The 22,191-nt window shown below is 43.4% G+C and overlaps 1 protein-coding gene across 5 annotated transcripts in view; it reads right to left on the bottom strand.

The window, feature by feature from the left end:
- Sptbn1 (spectrin beta, non-erythrocytic 1) overlaps nucleotides 1-22,191 on the bottom strand; it is a 169,598-nt gene that overhangs the window by 14,224 nt on the left and 133,183 nt on the right. For all 5 annotated transcript variants that reach the window (XM_031337780.1, XM_031337781.1, XM_031337783.1 and 2 more), the window contains 12 exons: nucleotides 21,849-22,051; nucleotides 14,843-14,933; nucleotides 11,458-11,604; nucleotides 10,367-10,630; nucleotides 8,182-8,406; nucleotides 7,694-7,783; nucleotides 7,247-7,528; nucleotides 6,155-6,285; nucleotides 5,050-5,254; nucleotides 4,390-4,764; nucleotides 1,073-1,317; nucleotides 281-419 (listed from right to left, as the gene is read on the bottom strand). In XM_031337780.1, the coding sequence (XP_031193640.1) occupies nucleotides 281-419; nucleotides 1,073-1,317; nucleotides 4,390-4,764; nucleotides 5,050-5,254; nucleotides 6,155-6,285; nucleotides 7,247-7,528; nucleotides 7,694-7,783; nucleotides 8,182-8,406; nucleotides 10,367-10,630; nucleotides 11,458-11,604; nucleotides 14,843-14,933; nucleotides 21,849-22,051 (2,397 nt within the window). The remainder of the gene's footprint in view (nucleotides 1-280; nucleotides 420-1,072; nucleotides 1,318-4,389; nucleotides 4,765-5,049; nucleotides 5,255-6,154; nucleotides 6,286-7,246; nucleotides 7,529-7,693; nucleotides 7,784-8,181; nucleotides 8,407-10,366; nucleotides 10,631-11,457; nucleotides 11,605-14,842; nucleotides 14,934-21,848; nucleotides 22,052-22,191) is intronic.

The following is a 22,191-nucleotide window of genomic DNA, read 5'->3' as shown; positions in this document are numbered from 1 at the left end:
CGCAGACTTGGCTTTTGTCATTCCTTGCTATAGTACAGCAGTGATTTACCCTGTGTTAGGTATTACACAGGGTCCAGAGATGTTCTAAAGCTATGAGTAAGTCCTATGCCATTTTACATATGGTATCTAACCATCTATGGATTCTAGTGTTCACAGAGGTCCTGGAATCAATCCCTGTGGATTGTGGGAGACTTCAAAGACACAGATGCGAAATAAAATCATTTTACATGCCAATACTGGCTGAGTTCATGTCGCGTCCCAAAGCAAAGCAGCATCCTACCTCCTCAGAAGCATAGTGTTTCCTTGCCAGCAGGGATTTCCCAAGTTCAATGCAAGCTGTAAAGCTGTCATTACGAGCATCGATTTCAGCTTTGATACCTTGATGATTATTCATTAACAGTTCAACAGAGGACACATCCCTAAAAGAAAGTAACATCTCCGTTGAAAGACAAAGCTTTTCAAATAAACATGTAGGTCTTAAAAACTCATAATTTGAAGGAAACTGACAGCCTGGTTGTCCTATTTTGGGCTGATTTGCAGCCCAAACTCAGGCCGAGTCACTACAGCTCAGTAACACGTAACTCAGGACCGGCTAACTCCTTAATGCTCAAAGAAAGGCATCTTTAAGTGCGTACAAGATGCAATGCAGGCAGAGAGAAGAGAAAAAGAATAGCCGGCTGGAACAGCTGAAACAAAGAAATACAAAGCCATATGTGGAGGAAAGCACTTAGGAAGCTGATGCCTCTACTCATCTATTAAAATCTTCACTGCTTTGAAAGAAACCAAACTAAAGGGAAGACACTAATCATTTCAGTTCCAGACACTTGAAACAAATGTCAAGGGTGACATCACCTTTGTGATGATACACATGGAAACAGAGACTTTTAATATAACAAAGATACAGAAAAATAACTCCAAAAAGCCTGAGTGGGAAGGTGAGTGTGTAACATGGGGGTGTGGGTGTCAGAATCCAGAGGCTCTTCACTCCATGGCAGTGGTGTGTGGTAGAGAACAGAAGCAGTGGAGCTCTTCTCTGAACACCTACACCTCTGTGGCCGAAAGGGAGCCTTACCGTGGTTTCTCCTGGGCCTCGATCTGCCGGATGACATCTTCCATCCAGAGCATGAGGTCACGCACCATGCTGAAAAAGCGGAACTTGTCTCCTGTGTCTACCAGCCGCACCCTGCGACCCTCACAAGCATCCAGCAGGGACTTCCAGGCTTCCAGGACCTCATTCTCACGCTTCTGGATGTCATCAGCCTTGTCCCCTGCATAGGCTGCCTGGAGGCGGGCTGCATCCTCCTGCAGCTGCCTCACCTGAGAAGCCACAAGGGAGAAAAGCCAGGTTTCACTACTGTGGCCTTGCCACCATCACCCCTTCTCTTCCTTACCTACTGTTTTACCATAAACACCAACGGAAGAAGCCATAGATTGCCAGGTCTGTGCCTCTTAACAAGCTCCTGTTTTACTTGGTAGAGCCAAGTCACAAAACCTCAAACCTACTGAATTCTGTTCTGTTCAGATTCCTACTGAATTAAGTACTGTTCAAACAATGAAAGAAATAAAAAAGTCCTGTAGCCAGGGATGTGAAGACAGAGCTGAGCTGGGATACATCTAGATACATTCCAAGATAAGAAATACTTTGACTGGCTGGGTGTACTAGCACACACCTATAATCCTCAAACCTGAAAGGCAGAGGCAGGAGGATCAGGAGTTCAATGTAATTCTCAGCTATACAGTGAATCCCAGGTCAGCCTAACTTTTAAAAATAAGTGGGAGTGGGTGGGCTGACAAACAGGTAAAGGTACTGACATATAAGCCTGATGACTTCAGGTGAACACTAGAACACACAGTCGTAGGAGGGAACCAGTACAGAGCTGTCATTTGACCTACAGATGTACTGCTGAGGCATGCACGCCCCAACAACACACCAAATATTGTTTTAAAAGTAGAGACAGTATGCTGAACACTACTTTCTGTGTCAAAGGGTGAAAAACATCACTACCTTAGGTAGTGATGGAGGTCTGTCACCAGAGAAGAAACCAGAGACTATTTTATACTCTCCTCCTCCTCTTTTTTTTTTTTTTTTTTTTTTTTTTTTTTTTTTTTTTTTTTTTTTTTTTTTTTTTTTGAGACTGGGTCTCACCATCTAGCCCTGGCTGTCCTGGAACTCACTATGTAACCAGGCTGGCCTCAAATTCAGAGATTCATCTGCTCTGCCTCCCGAGTATAAGGACTAAATGTGTGCACCACTGCACCTGACTACCTTATCCTTGGGTGTCCATTTTCATTGTGTTGTACATGAAAAACACTTAACCCATTCGCAGTGCTATACATCAAGACTCATGTCTGACATTATCTGGCGATAAAACTATGTGACCAAAGTCTACAGTCCTGGATGAGCCTCTTTCGTGACTATAAGGGAAGTTATTTGGAAAAATGCCAGGTGAGGCTTTTCCAGGGACAATGAGATGGGGTCACCCAATGCTATGGTTTAGGAGAAGGTGGATTAGTGACCCTTACTTGTACAAAAGGACTTTAAGCGGTGGCAAGAACATGGAGTTTCTAAAACAGATACATAGAAGAGTCGATGGGATTTCATTTGCATGATTTGATTTCCATGTTCTATGGTCCTTTGGGAAATAGTCTCTAATTCTGAATTATACTTAAGGTATGTAAATCAGATTAACACGAGCAAGTTGTAGGGAATTACTTGAAAATCAGTTACCTTGTCTTTTAAGGCATCAATTCTTGTGCCTCTGGTTATTTTTTTTAATAGGGTCTCTCAGTGAGAAGATGGGAGAACCTAGCACAAGTGTTAAGGACCGCCTCGGCCTCTGTACGGACATTGGTGGGTCAGTGCCTGCAGGAGGGCCACACTTCTTTTTATGGCTCTTAATTGCTTTACAGTGATATAGTGAGGTAGGTGGAATCCAACAGACTTGAGGAGTTGGTTTCTTGGCTGTGGGTATTAAGCCTCAACAGTTTCATGAGGCAAAAGTATTTAATGAAAAAGCAGGGAATGACTCTATCTCTTCAGCTTTCTATAGTTTTACAAGTAAAGGGAAAGGACCTAGTTCTTAATTGTCTCTAGACTTCTCAAAAGCCTCCCTTAGCGTTTGTTAAAAATGGGGACATATTCACAGATGTAACTATTTTACAAGGATCATGTCAATCCTCAAAGCAGCAGGAAACCCAGGTATAGAGAGGTAAATTAACTTACAGCCACAGAGAATGCAAGAACCGAGACTCTAGATGGCAGTTAAAGGATAGTGGTAATCAAGAGGACAGAATAAGCCCTAAGTACTGAAGCATGGCGAGGTTGACACTCACCTGAACCCACCTGGGCCAAGTCTAGGCCTTGTTCGTGGGAGAGGGGTTAGGTATTTCCTAGCATATAGCCTCTGCCCATTCACTTTCCCATTGGACTCTTTATCCTAAGACTGCACTCATATCCAATGGAGACTGCACAGCCACCAAGTCAAGAATATACTCCATCTGGCCTTCTGCTGACTCTGTACTGACCATTTGCTCTCAATAAGCAAAAACAGAACTCCTGACCCTCTCAGGGTTAAAAAAATTAGGTAAAATCAGCTTCTCCGGGAACATCAATTTGGAGGGAAGAGGCAACCATTTTTCAACTGCAAGAACTAAGAGTAATCAGGAAACCTAGAGATTAGAAGGCAAAGGAGAAATGGAACACACTATTGAATCTCGCTGTTCCCACTTTTTCTCAACATCCTGTTTTAGTGCTTAGCCACTTCATAGAGTGCTGGAGCTAGAAGATCAGGTGTGTCAAAATGTGAGGGTTTAGTCTCTACTAGGCAGAAGTTGAGACCACCTGAGAAAAGGAAGGGAAGTGGAGTCAGAGAACATGGGGTAAGTAAGCAGTGGTGGGCAGGAGAATGATGAAAAAAATATGAAGACATTTATCAAAATGACATGAGATTTCTTACTTGGTATGCTAGCACGAAGAATTAATAAGAGCAATCAATGCAGAAAAATAAACCTGCAATGTTCAAATAAAAACATATAGATTTCTCTTTTGGGATGGGTGATGGAAGGCAGTGAGGTAGGTAACTGTTTTCAAAGTGAGCCTGATGATCATATTAAAATAACATTAACTTGTACTGAGGCCTCATATGTGCACCTGCCTAATCTAAACACAAGCATGTCTGTCTAACATTATTTGCAACTGTGACAAATTCAGAATTGTACAGGCAACAAAGCTTTCCTGGGTGGGGTGTGCATGTGCATGTGTGTATTCATGTGTGTTTAATTTGAGTATCATTTCAGGTACACTCTGAGGAGCCAAGAGATACAGAGAGGCTCAAGATGTACGAAGATACTCTACGAGGAGACTCCCTTGCCCTGGGCAACTCTACCTACCTGAGTGCCCAGAGCTTGGATGTCATGCTCAAAGGTGGTATGCATTCTCTGTAAAGTTTCCACAGTGTTCTGATCTCTTCCAAGCTCCTCAGGGAGTTTCTTGTGTTTGTCCTGGATGCGGCCAAAGATCTCCTTGGCATCATGGTAAAACTTATGAAGTTCATACGAGGCAGCAAGAATCTGTGTTCTTGTGTCAATGAGCTCGAGGAGGTCAGCCCAGGCTTCATTAAGACCATCTTTCCACTCAGCAATGGTGGCAGCATCTGAATGTCCAGAGTTGATGAGGTCATCTGCCATGGTATTAACTATATCCACACGCTCCTGCCCAATGTTTCCTGTGTCTCTAGCAAACTCTCGGAACCGTTCTTGTAACATCTGAAATGGGATGCACACAAAGAAATCATTGAGACCACTGTGGAGCTTTCACACTCCATCACATGAATGCTGCTGGAAAGAAACTGCCAAGTGAGAGGCATAAGTTGATACTCAAGCCCTGAAAACCACAGACTTGTACTGCAGCACCTATGCTGTCTGCCTGTGGTGAGGAATGCCAACCCATGACGAAGTCACCCAACAAAAGCACCAAACTGAAGCCACACCCATGACCTCACAGCCTAGGCATGCTTTCCACACCACCACCCACTTTCCCCAAGTACTTGCCGTGACATGCTCATAGTCCTGTCCCAACTCATGGGAGCCTGCGACCACTTCCCTCTCAGCAATCCACTGTTCCAGGTCATCTACCTCCCTGTTGAGCTGGAACAGTCTGTGCCTCTCATCAAGTTTTCCTCTCCTCTCCTCAGCAAGATCCTTCAGGCCAGCATACAGCTTGTCGACCTTGGACTGCCGCATGCTAATACGCTCACTGAAAAAGAACCAGCAGTAAGGAAGGGATCTCAAATGTCTTTTTCAGAAGACACACAATGGAGTGAGGATAACATAAGTATTATGCCAAAATTTCCCCAAAGAAGCTTCGTTTAACCTATTTTGTCTAAAAAAACAGAACACTGAATAGCCTCCATTTCATATGATGAAGAGTGAATAGAGAAACCAAACAAAATAATTAAGGCAAAGGCCACCCTGATCCCCCCATCCCACTGCTAAAAGTTAATGCAAAATATTGGAACCATCTTCTATTGCCAGACGGCACAGGCTGTCCACTGGGGTTCTTCTCTGGACTATGCTGCTCTTGCCTGCTGGGCTGTGGCCCTTCCTTGCTAGCAGATCTGGTTCTGTCTGCTCCTGTTTCCTCAGTGTAACTAAAAGATTGAATCCCACTTCCTTGAATTTGTCACCAGAATTATATCTCATGATAGGAGAGGTATAAAGGCTGCATTGCGGCTTACTCTTTCTTGGGAATCTAGTTATGAGCATCTTAAGGGCCTCCTCATGTACTGACAGACCCACTGACCTTACCTTTCCCAGCCTGTCTTGAATTGGATAAACAAACACTCAAACCAATTCCTTTCTTTCCTGAGTCCTAAAAGGTGGCTCCCAAGAAAGCTTGTTAGGAGCTCTTCTCTCCCAGTTACCACAGCAGCTCACATTTTGACATGTCTCCCCTGTGTTCTGCATAGTAACTGCACAGGAGCAACTTCTGAGTTAACACTTTTACCTTCCCAGAACACCACAAGCTCTTAGGCTACTGACCTGCGTTAGCACTACCGTATGATGAACACTGCCATTTTCTTTGGGGCAGGTTAGTAAGACACCTTCACCAAGGAATCAACAGCCTGGGTGGCCTTATTCTCAAAGTGGCACTCACCTTTCGGGATGGCTGTCAGCCACCAGCGCCCGGCTAGTCTTGGAGAGCTGGTGCACTGTCTCTGCATAGTCCTCAACAGCTTGTTCCAAAATCTGGTGCTTTTTCAACATGGAGACAGCACTCTGATCATCCTGCAAAGAAAAAGACCATTAAAACCACAACCAAACACACACTGTGCCTGAGATGATAAATTACCTGCACTCTGGGCGGGACAAGAGGAAGGATCATTAGAAAGAACAAAAGAACGAAAGAATGAAAGGACAGAAGGACAGAGGACAGAAGGAAGGAACAAAAACAAGTATGATATAGCCACAAACACAAGACACACCTGAGTGCATTATCAGGGACTAACAGAGGCCTCTGCAAAGGGGAATATGTAGTGTGCCCAAGGCCGCTGTAAGGTAGAAGGGAGCTTGGTAAGCCTAATGTATATCAGTTAGCTAAAAACCTCAGTCTGGTATGTGTCTGCACGGCAGCATTCTATAGTCTTAAAGTACTTTTAATGCTCTTAAAACCATTTTGTATGTTGGAGAGCCTGGGCAATTTTATAAATGATTCTAGAAGGCATGGTAGGACATGCCTGTAATCCCAGGAATTGGGAGGCCAAGGAAGGTAGAGCTCTGTGAGTTCAAGGCCAGCCCAGCTAGGGCTACATTAGCAAAGCCCTGTCTCAAACGAGCAAAAAGTGTGTGTGTGTGTAGAGACTATTTAAAGATGTATATATTTACATAAAATTTATATACAAACATACAGCATCTATCTGTCTGTCTGTCTGTCTGTCTGATCTATCAATGTTAGCTAGACATAGTATGATCTACTTGTAAGCCTAGGAGGCAGCCTGAGGCAAGAGAATCGTGAGCTGGAGGCTGGTCTGGGCTATGTGTTAAGCTCTAGGCCTGCATGTGTTACTTAGCCTTTATTTCAAGGGAGACAGCAGTCAGATTTTTGATGTCTTTCTTTACTTTTCAGCACCTACAGGCAGCAGGTAGAATAAAGACACTATGCAGCTAGCAGCTGAAAGGATCGGAGTAGGGCATTCTTCTGAGGCATACCTCTGGCTTCCTCTCATGGGAGTTGGGAAGCATCTCTCACCTTGGCCTTTTCCTCAGACATCATGTACAGTTCCTGTTCACTCATCCATGCCTCTGCTTCGGCTGCATCAAAGTAGTACTGTTGGGCCTTGTGTGCCTCCTCGAGCCGTCTATGGCGTTTCTCAGTTTCCTCGATGAGGAGCCCCCACAGCTGCTTCAGGTCAGCGAGCCTCTGCCTGATCGCCTCGGCATTGAGGCTGCTGCTGTCTGTGATGATGTTTTGACTCCTCTCAAAGATGTCATCAATACGAGGCTGGTGCCCCTGGATTTCTTTCTGGAGGGTCTGTGCAGAAGAGGCAGAAATAGTTTGCTAAATGGCCATGACCTGCTCCTTATTTTTAAATGTGGGCAGTAAGCAGAACTCACAAATCTTCGAAAGTCTCTCACTTCATCTGCGTTATGATTCAGTCATTTATCAAGCACTGCTAGCCTTGGCAGAAACGCTTACCTGGTTTTTCTTTATTAACAGCTGCACAGTTTGAAGGTTATGGCCATGATCTGTGGAAGTTGCCAAAGGCATCCTCTCGCCAACCCACAGCTAGAAAAAATTGAGAATAAGAAGAGGTCAGGGCCATGTGAAGAATAAAGAAATGGCCCAAGTAAGAGTGTAAGGGGGACAAGTGGAGCTCTGGGGGGGAGGGTCCGGCCTTCCCTTACAGGGGGCCAGGATATACTCTTGGACATGAGGCAGGGGTTCCAAACTTACTTCATCTTGGTGTTGGACACACTGTGAGCCCTGTAGTTAGTTTAAGTTCAATTCTAGTGACATTAAAATCCTGGTGTATCTTTAGAATTCCAGAAAAAAAGAGAGTGCATTTGCATGTGTGCATGTGAGGGGACAGTACACCACAACATGGAAGGTGGACTATGAGGGCTCACGTCAATGACACAACAAAAACACAACCATCCGCTTCAGGACACTCGAGGGCTACTCACAATCTCGTCCTCCACATCCCGGTTGAACTGGTGGATCTCCTTGGAAGCTAACAGATTATGCTTCCTCTCATTCAAGGGCTCCAGAAGCTCCATGAACTTGGTCTGCACAGTGAGGCGTTTGCTGTCCACCTCATCTGTGCTCTTGCCCTCCTGACTCAGTGCCTGGGCTTGGCTCTGCAGTTCCTCGATCTCTTTCTTCCGAACTTCCATCTGATTCTCCAGCATCTAAGGGAGCAAGAGGAAACACAGAGATTCCAGTTGGAACTTCGTTTTTGGCACTGGCTAAGATGGAAGGCTAAACTGAGGAATACAAACTTATACAGCAGAGAGGCCAAGGAATGGAGTACCAGTGAGTATTCTAGCTCACCAGCTGATGTTTAAAAACATTCAGTCTCTGGGGACTTTAAAGCCTGAAGTAATATTAAACTTTAATCAGGAACTCAGGGAAAAGAAAGACAGGGAGACAAGAGTTCCTTATGCCTACACAGAACTCAGTTTTTCTATCAGAAGGGAGAACACTCTTGAGGGCCCAGTTTTTTCTGGTAAGAAACAGTGTTCTCATTTCTTCAACCAAAAACCTGACTAGAACTATGCTAAATAATGAGGGAACACAACTGCCACTCACTGAAGGAAACAGGCAAAAGCGGAAACAAAAGTGTTCACTAAGGAGCTACCACACCCACCACACCACACATCACAGCCAGCCACAAACCCTGGAACCAACCCGCATCTGAGGCTGACTGTAGCCTGGCCTGTCTAAATTTACAAACGCACAGAGACTCCAAGAGCAAAGTAGCCAACCTTGTAGCAAAAGGATGAATGTCCTTTTGGATGAAAAAAACCAGGCTTAACATTCACCCAATGTTTCGGCAGCGACCAGTTCTAAGTAAAACTGCCAGGCTTAGGGATCATAAAATACTGCCAAGTTAGGAGGGGAGCCACTGGGAAAGTGGATCACTACTACCTTTAAAAAGAAATGGTGTAGCTGGGTGTGGTGGTGCACACCTTTAATCTTAGCACTCAGTGGCCAGACGCAGGTCAATCTCGGCGTTTGAGGCCAGCCTGGCCTACAGCCACCACACAACTGTTTCTAGACATGCTAAGACTATAGGTCCTGTCTCAAAAACCAAACCAAACCAAAAATCCAAAATCCAAAAGAGTGTTTGTGACCATGTGGCTGTCTGTATATAGTGCATATGGAGAGCAGCATGTAAACACCTTCTTGTGAACAAGGTCTCACTGGCCTGGAGCACAGGGTCTGTTTCTGCCTCCCTAGCACTGAGATTATAAGCACATCCTTAGTTTACAAGGAAAACAACTTTATTGACTGAGCCATCTCCTCAGACCATACCACTGATACATGTATGTTTGTGTGTCAAGTGCATGTGGAAGCCAGAAGAAGGTGCTGGGTCCCAGCTGTTGGAGTTAACCAACAGCTGTGGATGGGTGTTGGGACTTGAACACCCATCCTCTAGAAAAGCAACTGTTGCCCTTCACAGCTGAGCCATCTCTCAGTTCCCCATGATATACTTATATAAGTACATTGTAGCTGTTTTTAGACACCCTAGGAGAGGGCATTAGATCCCATTACAGATGGTTGTGAGCCATTACGTGGTTACTGGGAATTGAACTCAGGACTTCTGGAAGAGAAGTCAGTGAGTGCTCTTAACCACTGAGCCATCTCTCCAGCCCATATCTGATGATATACTTTTAATACAACTGTCTTCTCATTAACTCAGGATAAATTCACCTGCCCTCAGAATCACCTATCACAATATAAAAAAAAAAATGTTTATTTCCTTTACTGTCTTCCAAGTAAAGAGTAATTCAGAGTAGAGAGCAAACAATTCAGTTCAACCATCACCTATTTAAGATATTACATAGAAAGAAGATAAATGATTATTTTATTCATACAGATGAATATTTCACTCAACCACTGAACAGTAATAATACTCATCAACTAGATGTTAAATGAAAACATTCCCATGCAGACATTCAAACAGTTGTACTAATTAGAGTCTTTCTAGTTGACTCTGAAAACATCTATTGCTGGCAGGGCAAGCACGAATCGGTGGTAAAATCCCTGCCGTGGATGAAGAAAGGCCAAGACTCGTGATCTATAAGGAGGAAGAGGAAAGCCATGAAGTGGGCATAGCCCGGATGGAATACGGTGTTGCCCACTTGCCTGTTGCTTTTTCAGCAGAATATTGACACTGGTAAGGTCTTTGCCATAGTCGTCAGATTGAATCTGGCTCTCCAGGCCATGTAGCCATTTGTCAAGATCTGCGCAGCTCTGTGTGAAAAGCTCAGCCTTATTAGCATCAAAGAGCCGCTGGGCCTTGGTCTGGGTTGTGGATTCAAGGACTTCCCACATCTTATGTAAACCAGTGAGTTTCTCCTTTACCACAGCTTCTGTTTCTGGCTTTTCTGAAATAAGCTGCATTCCTTCCTGAAGAACACAAACCACGAGGTTAAAAATAAATAGTTTGCAAGAGAATAAATGTCACTGTGAAAAAACAAAACACAAACTCTAAGACATTTGACCTGTGATTGCCCCACTTGTACTCCCACTCCCTACATTCACCCAGGAACTTACTGCTCAGGAAAATAAAAAGTGGTCTTTGTAAGCAATTAAGTGTGGCATGCTCTAACAGTTTCAACTGGCAATTTATTGTTAATAACCTACAACTTCACACTCTAAAGACCATATATAACACATAATTTTAATTCTTAGGAGTCTGACAGTGAAGGGACAAGTGCGTGAGAAACACACATCACGCAGAATCTCCCTATGTGAATATACACTGCAAAGATTAACACAGTTAAGTGCCTAGTGTACAGTAGTCACACCACTCCCACCACCCCCACAAGACTTAAAACATACAGCATTTTAAAATTTTTGTATTTGTATCTGATAAAGACAACCATAAAGCAACACAGGTTTGTTGTCAGTGGCCATGAGGAAGGAAGGGACATGGTCCATCAATAGCGACTGATCACCTGGTAGCCACTAAAAGATAAACTAAACCACATGTTTGGGTCTCTGCTTCTCTGCCTGCTATGGGACAGATATCAGGTCAGAAACTGTAAGTGGAAGCAGGGGATTGCTACTAGCTGTATAACTTTTGTAAATGATGACATAAGGCTCTACCCCCAAATAAAAGGAATTCATTTCCTCTCTCCCCTCTTCCCTAAATTTTTCTGTCTTCCTCCTTACCAAGGCCACAATTCAGAAAGGAGGGTGAGGGAGAGGTCTCACCAAATAATTTGACCCACCTTCTCAATTTTGTCAAGCCATTCTTTGTTGGATGCAAGTTCTGCCATAAATGCTTGATGCTTTAACCATTTACTGTGAAGATTTCTGGCTTCATCATAAGACATGTCCTGAGCTGTAAGCATCTTTTCATTGATCCAGAGGGAGAGCTAGGGTAGAACAGCAAGAAGTTTTTAGAAGCTGTCATCACAGACTTAAACCTTTTTTTCCTACCCAGAATGGATTACATTTGTGTTGACATTTTCCATGTCAACAGACAGGCAAATACTTTGCTTTGCACCTGTGACCCACCTTGGAGCTAAGTTTGATACAAATGGTGGACCTAACATTAAGCCCAGAGAGTATAAAAACTCCGAAGCAGCTTTTAAACTCAACAGCAGTCTTGGTCAGCTTTCCCTACAAAGCTTGTGTTTGTAGTTTTGCTCTTATGAGTTCAAAACACAAGCTGCTTCCTCCCCCAGATACCTGTGACAGCTACAGCTAGCTAACCATGCCTGCCACTTACTTCATCTGGTGACAGCTACAGCTAGCTAACCATGCCTGCCACTTAATTCATCTGGCAACTATGCATTTTAAAACAATCTGCACAACAGTGGTGACACATGCTTCTGGTCTTAGTGCTTGGAATGCAAAGGCAAGTGGATCTCCATGAGTTTGAGGCCACCGTGGGCTACAGAGTTGAGTTCCAGAACAGCCAGGGCTACACAGAGAAACCCTATCTCGAAAAACCAAGAACCAAACAACCCACAAACCTGCTCATTTATCTACTGGGTGATGTGTGGGAAGGTTTGCTCACCATGGAGCTAATGCAATGACAACAGTCATTCTTCATTTCTGCCAATTCTAAATCACCTTCGCTTGTTTTTCTGTAGCCTCTAACTCTCTAAGGAACTTTCCATTCAGACTGAGAACACTTCACAGAACTTACTAAGACCAATCATATATACTAGAAAGTGAACTCTTGAAAGTCACACAAAGTTTGCCAGCTGCTGACAGACTAAAGTGAATTATAAGAGGCTTGGAATGGGAACTGGCCAAACCAGGCTCTGACCTCTTTCAGGCTTTTATGCCATGTCAGACCCTGCTTGGTCCTGCTTGCCTACAAGTGGCCATGCCAGAGATATACAATGGACTCCATACACAGTTGGATTACAAGTGTCTTCAGGGACCATCTAACTTTGCTTGGGTGGGTGAAAGTGAGCTTACGTTTAAAGCAGTCACTGCTCACTGTGAATCTGCACCTGAACATCTTCATGGGTTCATGTCTCAAAGTCTACAATGGCACAGGAGACCAAAGAAGCCTTTACAGTATCCGTGTTCCTGAAGCCTTTCATTAATACCCTGGTGCTGCTGGGAAAGGCTTCCCCATATATTTGCTTCAACAGCAGTGGGTCTGTTCTTTATAAAATATCAAGGAGGGCAAAGCAGGTCACAAGAGAACTGCTGACTTTGAGAATGGATTAAAAACCCTAGGCACTGGCTCCATCTTTCATGAAGGAGAACTGGTGGGAGCAAAGTTCAAAGCAAATCCTTTGTAACGGAAGACCAATGATTGGTCAAACAATAAAAATAGTACATTTTCAACTTTAAAAGAATTTAACTATTTCCCAGCAATCTACGTGGCTAACATGTGACATACTAATACTATTTGTCCAATCTAAGAAAAACAGATGAAGAAAACCAAATGATAAAAATCGCTCTGTGTAGCACACAGAGGTCTCCTACAATAGAGGATATTTGTTGACTGAAAATGCCAGGGTCAAACACATATTTTCACTATTCATAACACACAAGTAGGGTTTTTTTTTTTTAAAGGAGAAAGCACTACATAAAAATTACACTTATAAACAAACATATTCTTTGTTCAACATATCATCTTACAGATCATGCAGAACAGCAAAATGCTGTACATCTATGGAACCAGCTAGTACTCCAGCACCATTCGGGAGCTAGAGCTAAGTGTCATGTCAGAATATACTCTTTCTCTGCAGAAAAGACCACTGTGCAAATGGAGAAGAAGAAAAAAGAAAAAAGAAAAAAGCTTTAATCACTGAGCAAGGCTCAGTACAAAACTGAGCCCTGTGCCAGACATGTCTGTACTGCCTTCCTAAAAAAGAGAACAAAAAAACCCAACCAACCAAGCCAATTCTCCTTCAGACAATTAGAAGTACATTCTAAGAGAATAAACCAGTCAGCCACAGCTTTCAGATCATCTCATTTTTTGGACACTCCACCAAAACCAGGCTGTGAAAATTAAGATATTCCCCACATAGGTATCTGAGGCGAGCAGTGGGCCCCTGTTCTAACTGTATTGAGTGTAATGGCTGCCCTCAGTCCTTATGGGGGCAATAAAGGCAGATCTTAAAATCCTTGCCTCCATTAGCCAAGGTGCCCAGGAGAAAAGGAGTATGTATGTGTGTGTGAGGAGGCAACAAACCTGTGCAGTCTTTTTTTTTTTCCTTCTTGTTTCAGCCTCACTTGCTCTGAGCCTGCTCCTTCCCGGAGCAGAGGGCTTAAGATTTATTTATTTATTTTTATGTATGTGAGTACAATGTCATTTTCTTCAGACACACCAGAAGAGGGCATCAGGTCTCATTCTAGATGGTTATGAGCCACCATGTGATTGCTGGGATTTGAACTCAGGACCTTTGTAAGAGCAGTCAGTACTCTTAACTTCTGAGCTATCTCACCAGCCCAAGACTTATCTACTTGTATTATATGTTTATAGGTGTTTTCTCTACATGTACAGCTGTGTAACATGTGTTGGCAGTGCATACAGAAGTCAAGGAAGGAATCAGATTCCCCGGAACTGAAATTTCAGGAAGTTTTGAGTCTAACTGAACCTGAATCTCGTGGAAGAGGAAGCCAGTGCTCTTAACCACCAAGCATCTTTCTAGCCCCTGTACCTCTAGTTTTTAACATATAGAGTGAATTTCAGTATTTAGTAAGCTGTTTCCTTCCATGTTTAAATGTACCTTATTTCAAAGAGTTAAAACATAACAGCAAATGCTTTTCAGGGTATTTCTGGATGTCACTGCTCAGTCGAGTTCTTTGAAATGATGGAAAGTATGTCTTTATGTGTGTTCAACATGGTAGCCATTGTTTTCAAGAAGTATGCTCTGAATTTTAACTTAAAATAAAGTGGCCACATGTAGCTAATTTAAGCATAGCCCCACTCTACAATGTATCCTAAATGTAGATGAACAGACAATCTAAACTGCTGGTGATATGCATGGTCCCTCAGTAGACCACAAGAGCATGGTGCTCTAACCCGTAACCACAGACACCTAATGGACTAGCTTCCCTGATTTCACAATTCAATTGCTTTTCTCCACTGCTGGCTGGCTACTGTGGGAAGCCACAGAGGATGACTGAAGGAGAATTTACCTCTTGACAATCTTGCAGGAATTTCTGTAAATCTCGGTTGTCCTTTAACCTCATCAGAAGTTCACTGGCTGCTTCTCGATTCTTCCTGTGTCTGTCAAAAGAATTAAATAATTTAAAAATAACTAGGTGCAGAATTTACAAGCTGATTTCTTCCCTGGGTTTCTGTGTGTACTGAGAGGTGTTTGCCTTCAGTTCGTAAGTTATTTGACAGAGGCGAGATGGAGAACTTTTAAGCATCTTGCAAATAGGTAAGCCACAGTAGGTGCAAAAGAGACCCAAATGTCTGTCAAAAACATAGAATAGGCATATGATAGTCACTGCATACATTTAAGTGAATCTAATTCTAGAAGAGAAGATGTGAGTGTGCACCGAGCACAAGACCCTGTCACTGACAATGTGAAAGAATTTGAAGCCTATTTCTCTAGAAACTCGTATAGTTAAAAAATACACATAATACATAATTCTTGGGCCAGAGAGGTAACCTATTGATTAATAGCACTGAAATAAATAAATAAGAAAAATAAATAATGTAGTTATCTTTTTTTTTTTAAGACCAGGCTGGCCTTTAACTCACAAAGACCTGTCTCTGTCCTTTGAGTGCTGGAATTAAAAGTATGCATTACCACACCCAGCTTGACTATCCTTAAGAAATATTTTCTGAAAAGTTCCTATCTTGGGAAGTCATCACACCAAATACCACAAATGAAAAAGTTCAGAACTATGGGGTCACATGCTTATTCAGTTCTACTCTTGATAAAACAGCTAAGGTTTTAAGTAAAATCCCAAAACCTTAAGACAAAGAACAAACAAACAAAACTAAAAACTAAAAAACCAAAACCAAAATCAAAACTCCTAAACCTGTGAGATCTGGAACCAACACTGGTAAACAAGTACGAGAAGCAGGTGCTCAGTCTGAATCATAACTTGCTGTTGGGATTCAACAGCCACAGGCATAAGTCTCTAGAAACTGGACCTGCAGACTGAATCCCAGCAAAGGGCTACTAATGCAGCTATCATCCACCAAGGGGCCTGAAGAAAAAGCTCCCCATTCCAGGGCTATAAGAATATCAGAAACAGCTGGGCAATGGTGGTGTGCACCTTTAATCCCAGCACTTGGGAGGCAGAGTGAGTTACAAGACAGCCTGAGTTTGTTTGCCTTCAAAAACAAACAAACAAACAAACAAACAAAAAACAAAACAAAAAAAGAAAGGAAATAATATCACAAATGGAAACAATATGACAATTAAAATGTTGGATAAAGGGCAGGCAAGATGGCTCAGTGGGTAAGAGCACCGACTGCTCTTCCAAAGGTCCCGAGTTCAAATTCCAGCCACCACATGGTGGCTCACAACCACCTGCAATGAGATCTGATGCCCTCTTCTGGTGCATCTGAAGACAGCTACAGTGTACTTATTTATAATAATAAATAAATCTTTGGGCCAGAGCAAGCAGGGACTGGGAGTGAGCGGGGCCAACTGGAGCAAGCGGAGTTGACAAGAGTGAGCCGAGGTCCTAAATTCAATTCCCAACAATCACATGAAGGCTCACAACCATCTGTACAGCTACAGTGTACTCATATACATAAAATAAATAAATCTTTTTTTAAAAAAATATTGGATAAAGGGACTTTTTTCTTTCCTAGTTGAAAGGGTTCCTGCAGGTTTCCATGGACAAAGGGATCTTACCACTTAAAATGTGAGCATGCTACTTTACCATTGCTATTCTTTATTAGAAACCACAACTAAAGCAAGACTTCAATGAACTTGGGCTGAAGGACTAAACATCTGAAAATGTTTGTCAGGAAGGAATGTCAAGAACACTTCTAAACAGCCCTTACCCTCAAATTCCAGCTATTTACAGAGGAATTTAATGAACAAATCTTCAAGTAGATCATTTGAGTTGTACCTAGTGGCAAAATGTAGTAGCCTTGTCTTTAATCAAGGGCTTTGTTTAAAAAAAAAAGTTTTGATTCCCTTCTTCACAGCATCCCATACAAATGCCACAGAGGCAAAGAGACTCCCACTTGCAGTACCAGGATATGCAACCTGATGCTCTGAAATAATAGAATGACAATAATTTCAAACACTGCTTAACTCCTTCCTTAATAGAGAGAACCACCAGGCAGAATCTGATGCATTTCTTTGACAGTCAAGTTTCATGCGTGCACATTTCTGTGCTTAGGAACGTTTCACTGACAGTGATACCATGAAGGATGTTCAAGTCCAAAGACACAGCTGAGTGTGGGGATGGGGAGTAAGCCTGGCTTTACATAGTATGCTCTCAGATTAAATGGCCATAGGTAACACCGAGCATGAAGTCATGCATGGAGGTTCGTGCCTGTGTTCCCACGACTAGGAAGGAATTGTTGTGAGTCTGAGGTCATCCTGGGCTTAAGAGTAAGATTGTGTCACAAAACAAAACAAAACAAGTTTCCATGTCCAAAAGGTTTTCTGGTAACAACATGGGGCACTCATGAAAAGGAAAACTTAGAAATGTTTTCAGACTGGGGTCGTGGGTGAAATAAGAGGGAAGGGAGCAGGAAGAAGGGTCTCAAGTGTGATTGTTTCTGCAGTTATCAAGTCATCTGTGCATGATGTCCTCTGCTTCATTTCCATCTCTCACCACCTGTGCCCTGGCAACAGCGCAGCTTCCTCTGAGTTTGAATGGAGGCATGAAATATCCCAATGATACTAACCCGTGTGAGATGCTGAAATGGCTAGTTTTTTGTCAACTTGGCATGGGCTACAGTAATTTGGGAAGAGGGTAAAACTAAGAGCAGTGCAGATGACGGAGGCCTGCTAGTAAAATTTCAGAAGGAAACAAAGATCCTATTTGGTCCATTTATGTGATATTTTAGATTAATAATCTGTAGAAAAGTGGGATGACTCAGTGGGTAAAATATCTGTTGCCAAGTGTAATCACTTAAGTTCAGTCCATGGGACCTAAATGACAAAAGAGAACCGGCTGCTTTAAGTTCTGTCTACATCCACATAGGGCACACTCAAAATGGAAAAAATATTTTTAAAATATTTCATTAAAAAAAAAATCTCTGGGGCTGGTGAGATGGCTCAGTGGGTAAGAGCACTGACTGCTGTTCTGAAGGTCCTGAATTTGGATCCCAGCAACCACATGGTGGCTCACAACCACCCGTAATGAGATCTGATGCCCTCTTCTGGTCTGAAGACAGCTACAGTATATTACGCTGGAGGGCTGGAAGGCTGGAGCCAGCGGGGCTGGAGCAGCAGGCCAGAGAAAGCAAGAGAAAGCGGGAGCAAGAGGGGCTGGAGGGAGTGGGGGCCATACTGAGTTCAATTCCCAGTACCCACATGATGGCTCATGGCCATCTGTACAGCTACAGTGTACTCATACACATAAAATAAAGAAATAAATCTTAAAAACAAATCTCTGGAAATAAACCCTCTATTTTGCTGGGACAAACACAATCTGGGAAGTGTTTTCTTAGGGTCAGCACATTGAAGCTGTGGTTAAGAGTTGGCTGTGCCTGCCACTTACGCTGTTGGGGGACTTGGTTTTGTAAGGGTCATCCCAGGTGGTACTGGCTTTGAAGGCATGAAGCAGTCACGGACAGGAGATGAGGCTCGGCACCATGAGCGGCCACTGGTGAAGGTGCAGTAGCACAGGAAACCCCATGATTGAAGGGGTCACGGGGAGGAGTTGAGGTCTGGCACCACATGTGAGAGTATCTGAAGAGAGCCCAGGAGAGGCTGTTATGAAGGTTCAGCCCAGCGTCAGTGGAGACCCAAGCATTCTGGAGATGCCAATAACCAGGGAGCCACCAGCATGGTGAACAGCAGTGTGGAGTGGAGCTGACTTAGCATAGGAGACAAGCTGCGTGTAGTGGATGGCTGAATGACCTGCTGAAATCCAGCAGATCGTGAGTGGGTCCCAGAAGTCTGACACTGGGCTTCTTAGAACTGTGACTTCACTGGGAATGTATCTTTGGTTCTTCCTTCTTTAATTAAGAAAGCATTTAAGTATTTTTGATATGAAAGAAGCCACAGTTGAAAGTCTGTGGACTTTCACAGAGACTTTGAAATTAAATAAAAATTGATATTTTAAAGAGAGTACAGATATTTTAGAGAGGCTTGGCCTTTGAAAGAGACTGTAGATGTTTTAAAGAAATTGAACCTTTAGGTGTTTGAATTTTTAAAGCCTGTGGGACTTCTGATGTTATATTGTTTTATATTGTCATATTAATATTAGCATGGCATTTTGAAGACCACAAGAAAGAGAGGCTATTGCTTAATACATGATGTGCTTGTGTGTCAGGTTCAAAGGGAGTCAAGTGTGCTGGCTAGTTTTTATTATGCTAACTTGACACAGGTTAGCTAAGTCATTTAGAAAGTGAGAACATCAACTCAGAAAAATGCCCCATCAGATTTACTTGTGGGCAAGCCTGTGGTATACATTCTTGACTGATGACTGCTGTGGGAGGGCCCCGCTCAGTATGGCAGGGACAGCCTGGGCTGGTGGTCCTGGGTGCTCTATATAGGAAAGCAGACTGAGAAACCACGAGGAGCAAATCAGTAAGCAGCACTCCTCTGTGGCTTGGCTTCCTGCTTCGACTCCTTGCCCCGACTTCTCTGGAGATGGCCAACAAGCTGTAAGCTGAAAAGAAACCATTTCCTCCCCAAGTTGCTTTTGGTGATGGTATTTTATACCATGATCGAGACCCCGACTACAGCAGAGGGGTTTTTGTGCCAAGCTGGATAGGGCCATGCTGTACTACCCTGTATCTGGACACTACTGCGATCTTCCCTTTGGGCAGGAGGCTCCCTCCCACTTCAGGCCCGCAGGGTTTGGGGCATCTGCACCTGTATTTTCTCAGCACGCACATACTGTAACTTTACATTCCACAAGAAGGCTTTGTGGAAGTGCCTTTGAGCAAGAAAATAGACCCGAAGGTTTAGATATTTATTTATCTTGCATCTCTACAGCCCCTGGAACTCCCAGATCTGTCCACAAAAATCCTTTAGCTTTGGTTTTAAATCTAGAGGCTTTCAGGGATAATGAAGTGATTCTAGAGTCCAGTTTATGTCAGCTGTTAAAAAAACAGATGGATGTAGAGTCAACATGGGAGCCCTTTCCTCCCATTTTTTGTTTAGCAATAGTAAAGAATGTTCTCTCTACTTCATTTTCAAACCTGAGAAATACTAGCTGGGTGTGGTGGGACATGCCTCCTTCCCCACACAGGGTTTCTCTGTGTAGCCCTGGCTAGCCTGGAACTTGTTCTATAGACTGGGAGATAATCTCAGATAATCTCGGGAGGCAGAGGCAGAGGCAGCGGCAGCAGTGGCAGCGGCAGAGGCAGGCAGATCTCTGAGTTTGAGGCCAATCTACAGAGCGAGTTCCAGAATAACCAAGGTCGGAGAAATGCTTTCCTGAAAAAACAAAAACAACCTGAGATATCCTAAGGAAGCCCTGAAGTCCAGCAGCTACCTGTCTCCAGAGCCACCAGCTTCCAACAGCCCTATACAGCTGCAGCACAGTGGAACACACAAATAAGCTTAGGAAGTAGCAGGTTAGCGGCACGTCTGTCCAAATGCACACATGTCTAAGAGCTGCTTCTGCCTTAGGGAAACCAGTATCCGCACCTCGTGTGGAGGAACAAAATGAGACTTGACATTTGAAAAGAAGGAATTCTTTTTTTCCCTTAAATATTAGGAACTGGAGGATCTTTGGTTCTCACATTCACTTAAGATTCTGATAGAATTTTTGTTTATTTTTTAACAACAGTAAAAGTTATACTCTATCTTATAGATAGATGTACCCTTAGAACATATACAAGCTCCAACTTAAGTGAAAGAAAACTGGAATTGCTAAATCTCTACAGAGGCAACTCCCCTCTGTAACACGTCTTATTTTTGAGTTGAATTCCCAGGAGACCCTTTGAGATGTGGAAAGCAAGACACTGGCAGTAAGCAGCTCTTTTGAACTGCATAAAGACAGATGAAAAGCCCTGATATCAGTCTCAAAAGAAGACCTTAAATCCAGTCTAAACTGCAGGCAAAAGGGAACTGTTACAACAGAGGCTAATGACTGTGTACATGAGCAGCCCACAATTGACTCTCATCAGTGCAGCTCAAGTATGAACTGCTCAGGCCTCCTACTTTATAGTACAGGGCAGGACTCAGATACAGGATATACATACAGACCTTTAAAAACTAGGGAGACAAGCTTTTAGCAGACAGGAGGAAGAAGAAGAGATAATGCCCAACTGTCTAATCTTGGAGAATGCCGAGACTAGGAGAAAATGTCTTTTTCTATCATCCTGGGGTACGCAGGAGGAGCCTATGAGAGCATCGGCCATGCCACCATCCTGGGGTGTGCAGGAGGAGCCTGTGAGAGCATCAGCTATGCCCATTTTCTAATAAAGCACAGATGCTGTTTTTCTACAGCTCTCTTCAGTGTTCAGGACAAGTAAGTCTCATCTTCCTTCTTTCCTTTCTCCTACAGGTGCCTGAAGAATGTCACATGGATGAAAGGGAACATGGCCTAGGCTAGGAAAACTCTGGCTTTCAAGGTCTCCTCAGGTGAGCCACCATGACAACTCTGCAAGAATGCAGCTTACTGCCGGGCAGTGGTGGTGCACACCTTTAATCCTAGCACATGGGAGGCAGAGACTGGTGGATTTTTGGATTCAAGGTCAGTCTGGTCTATAGAGTGAGTTCCAGAACAGCCAGGGCTACACAGAGAAACCCTTTCTCGAAAAACCAAAAAAAAAAAAAAAAAGAGTACAGCTTATGGAGGGTGGGCTTCCAGGCCTTCTTTTGAGGACATCTATAAACACTTCGCAAGAATCACACCGAGGGAGCCATGTACCAGTCACTCATTTGCTGGGTGGGTTGATGCAATTCTGATAAGTACCTATCTATTGCTCTCTGGGAAGCCCAAACCCACAGTCCCAAGGACTTTGGGTTAGTGGCTGGAAGTTTAACAGTCCAAGGGTATAGGACTTCAATTCCAACATTCAAAAACGCTGTACCTGTCATCAATAGAATCCACCTTCTCCTGGATGCGGTCAGAGTTGATGTTCCCATCGCTCACCAGTCTTCGGCCAGTCTCTACAACAGCATTGATCTTCTCCTCATTGGCATCCATGGTGGTCATGAAGTCCTCCTGCTTTTTAATGGCTGCTTCAGCACCTTCCAGGGTGGTGGGCATTTCAGTATGAGCCAAAACATACTCCTTGTTTTAAAAGAGGAAAAAAAATCCAGAATGACATTACATATCAATAAAGAAATTACAAGGATCATTTCGCTAAATTTCCACTCCATAAAATAATTTATGAAGCGGGTAAAATGAAGTCTGACAGACAAAACACACAC

This window comes from Mastomys coucha, unplaced genomic scaffold (genome assembly GCF_008632895.1).
Source record: "Mastomys coucha isolate ucsf_1 unplaced genomic scaffold, UCSF_Mcou_1 pScaffold22, whole genome shotgun sequence".
NCBI classification, from domain to species: domain Eukaryota; kingdom Metazoa; phylum Chordata; class Mammalia; order Rodentia; family Muridae; genus Mastomys; species Mastomys coucha.
This window is presented reverse-complemented; position numbering and strand designations above follow the sequence as displayed.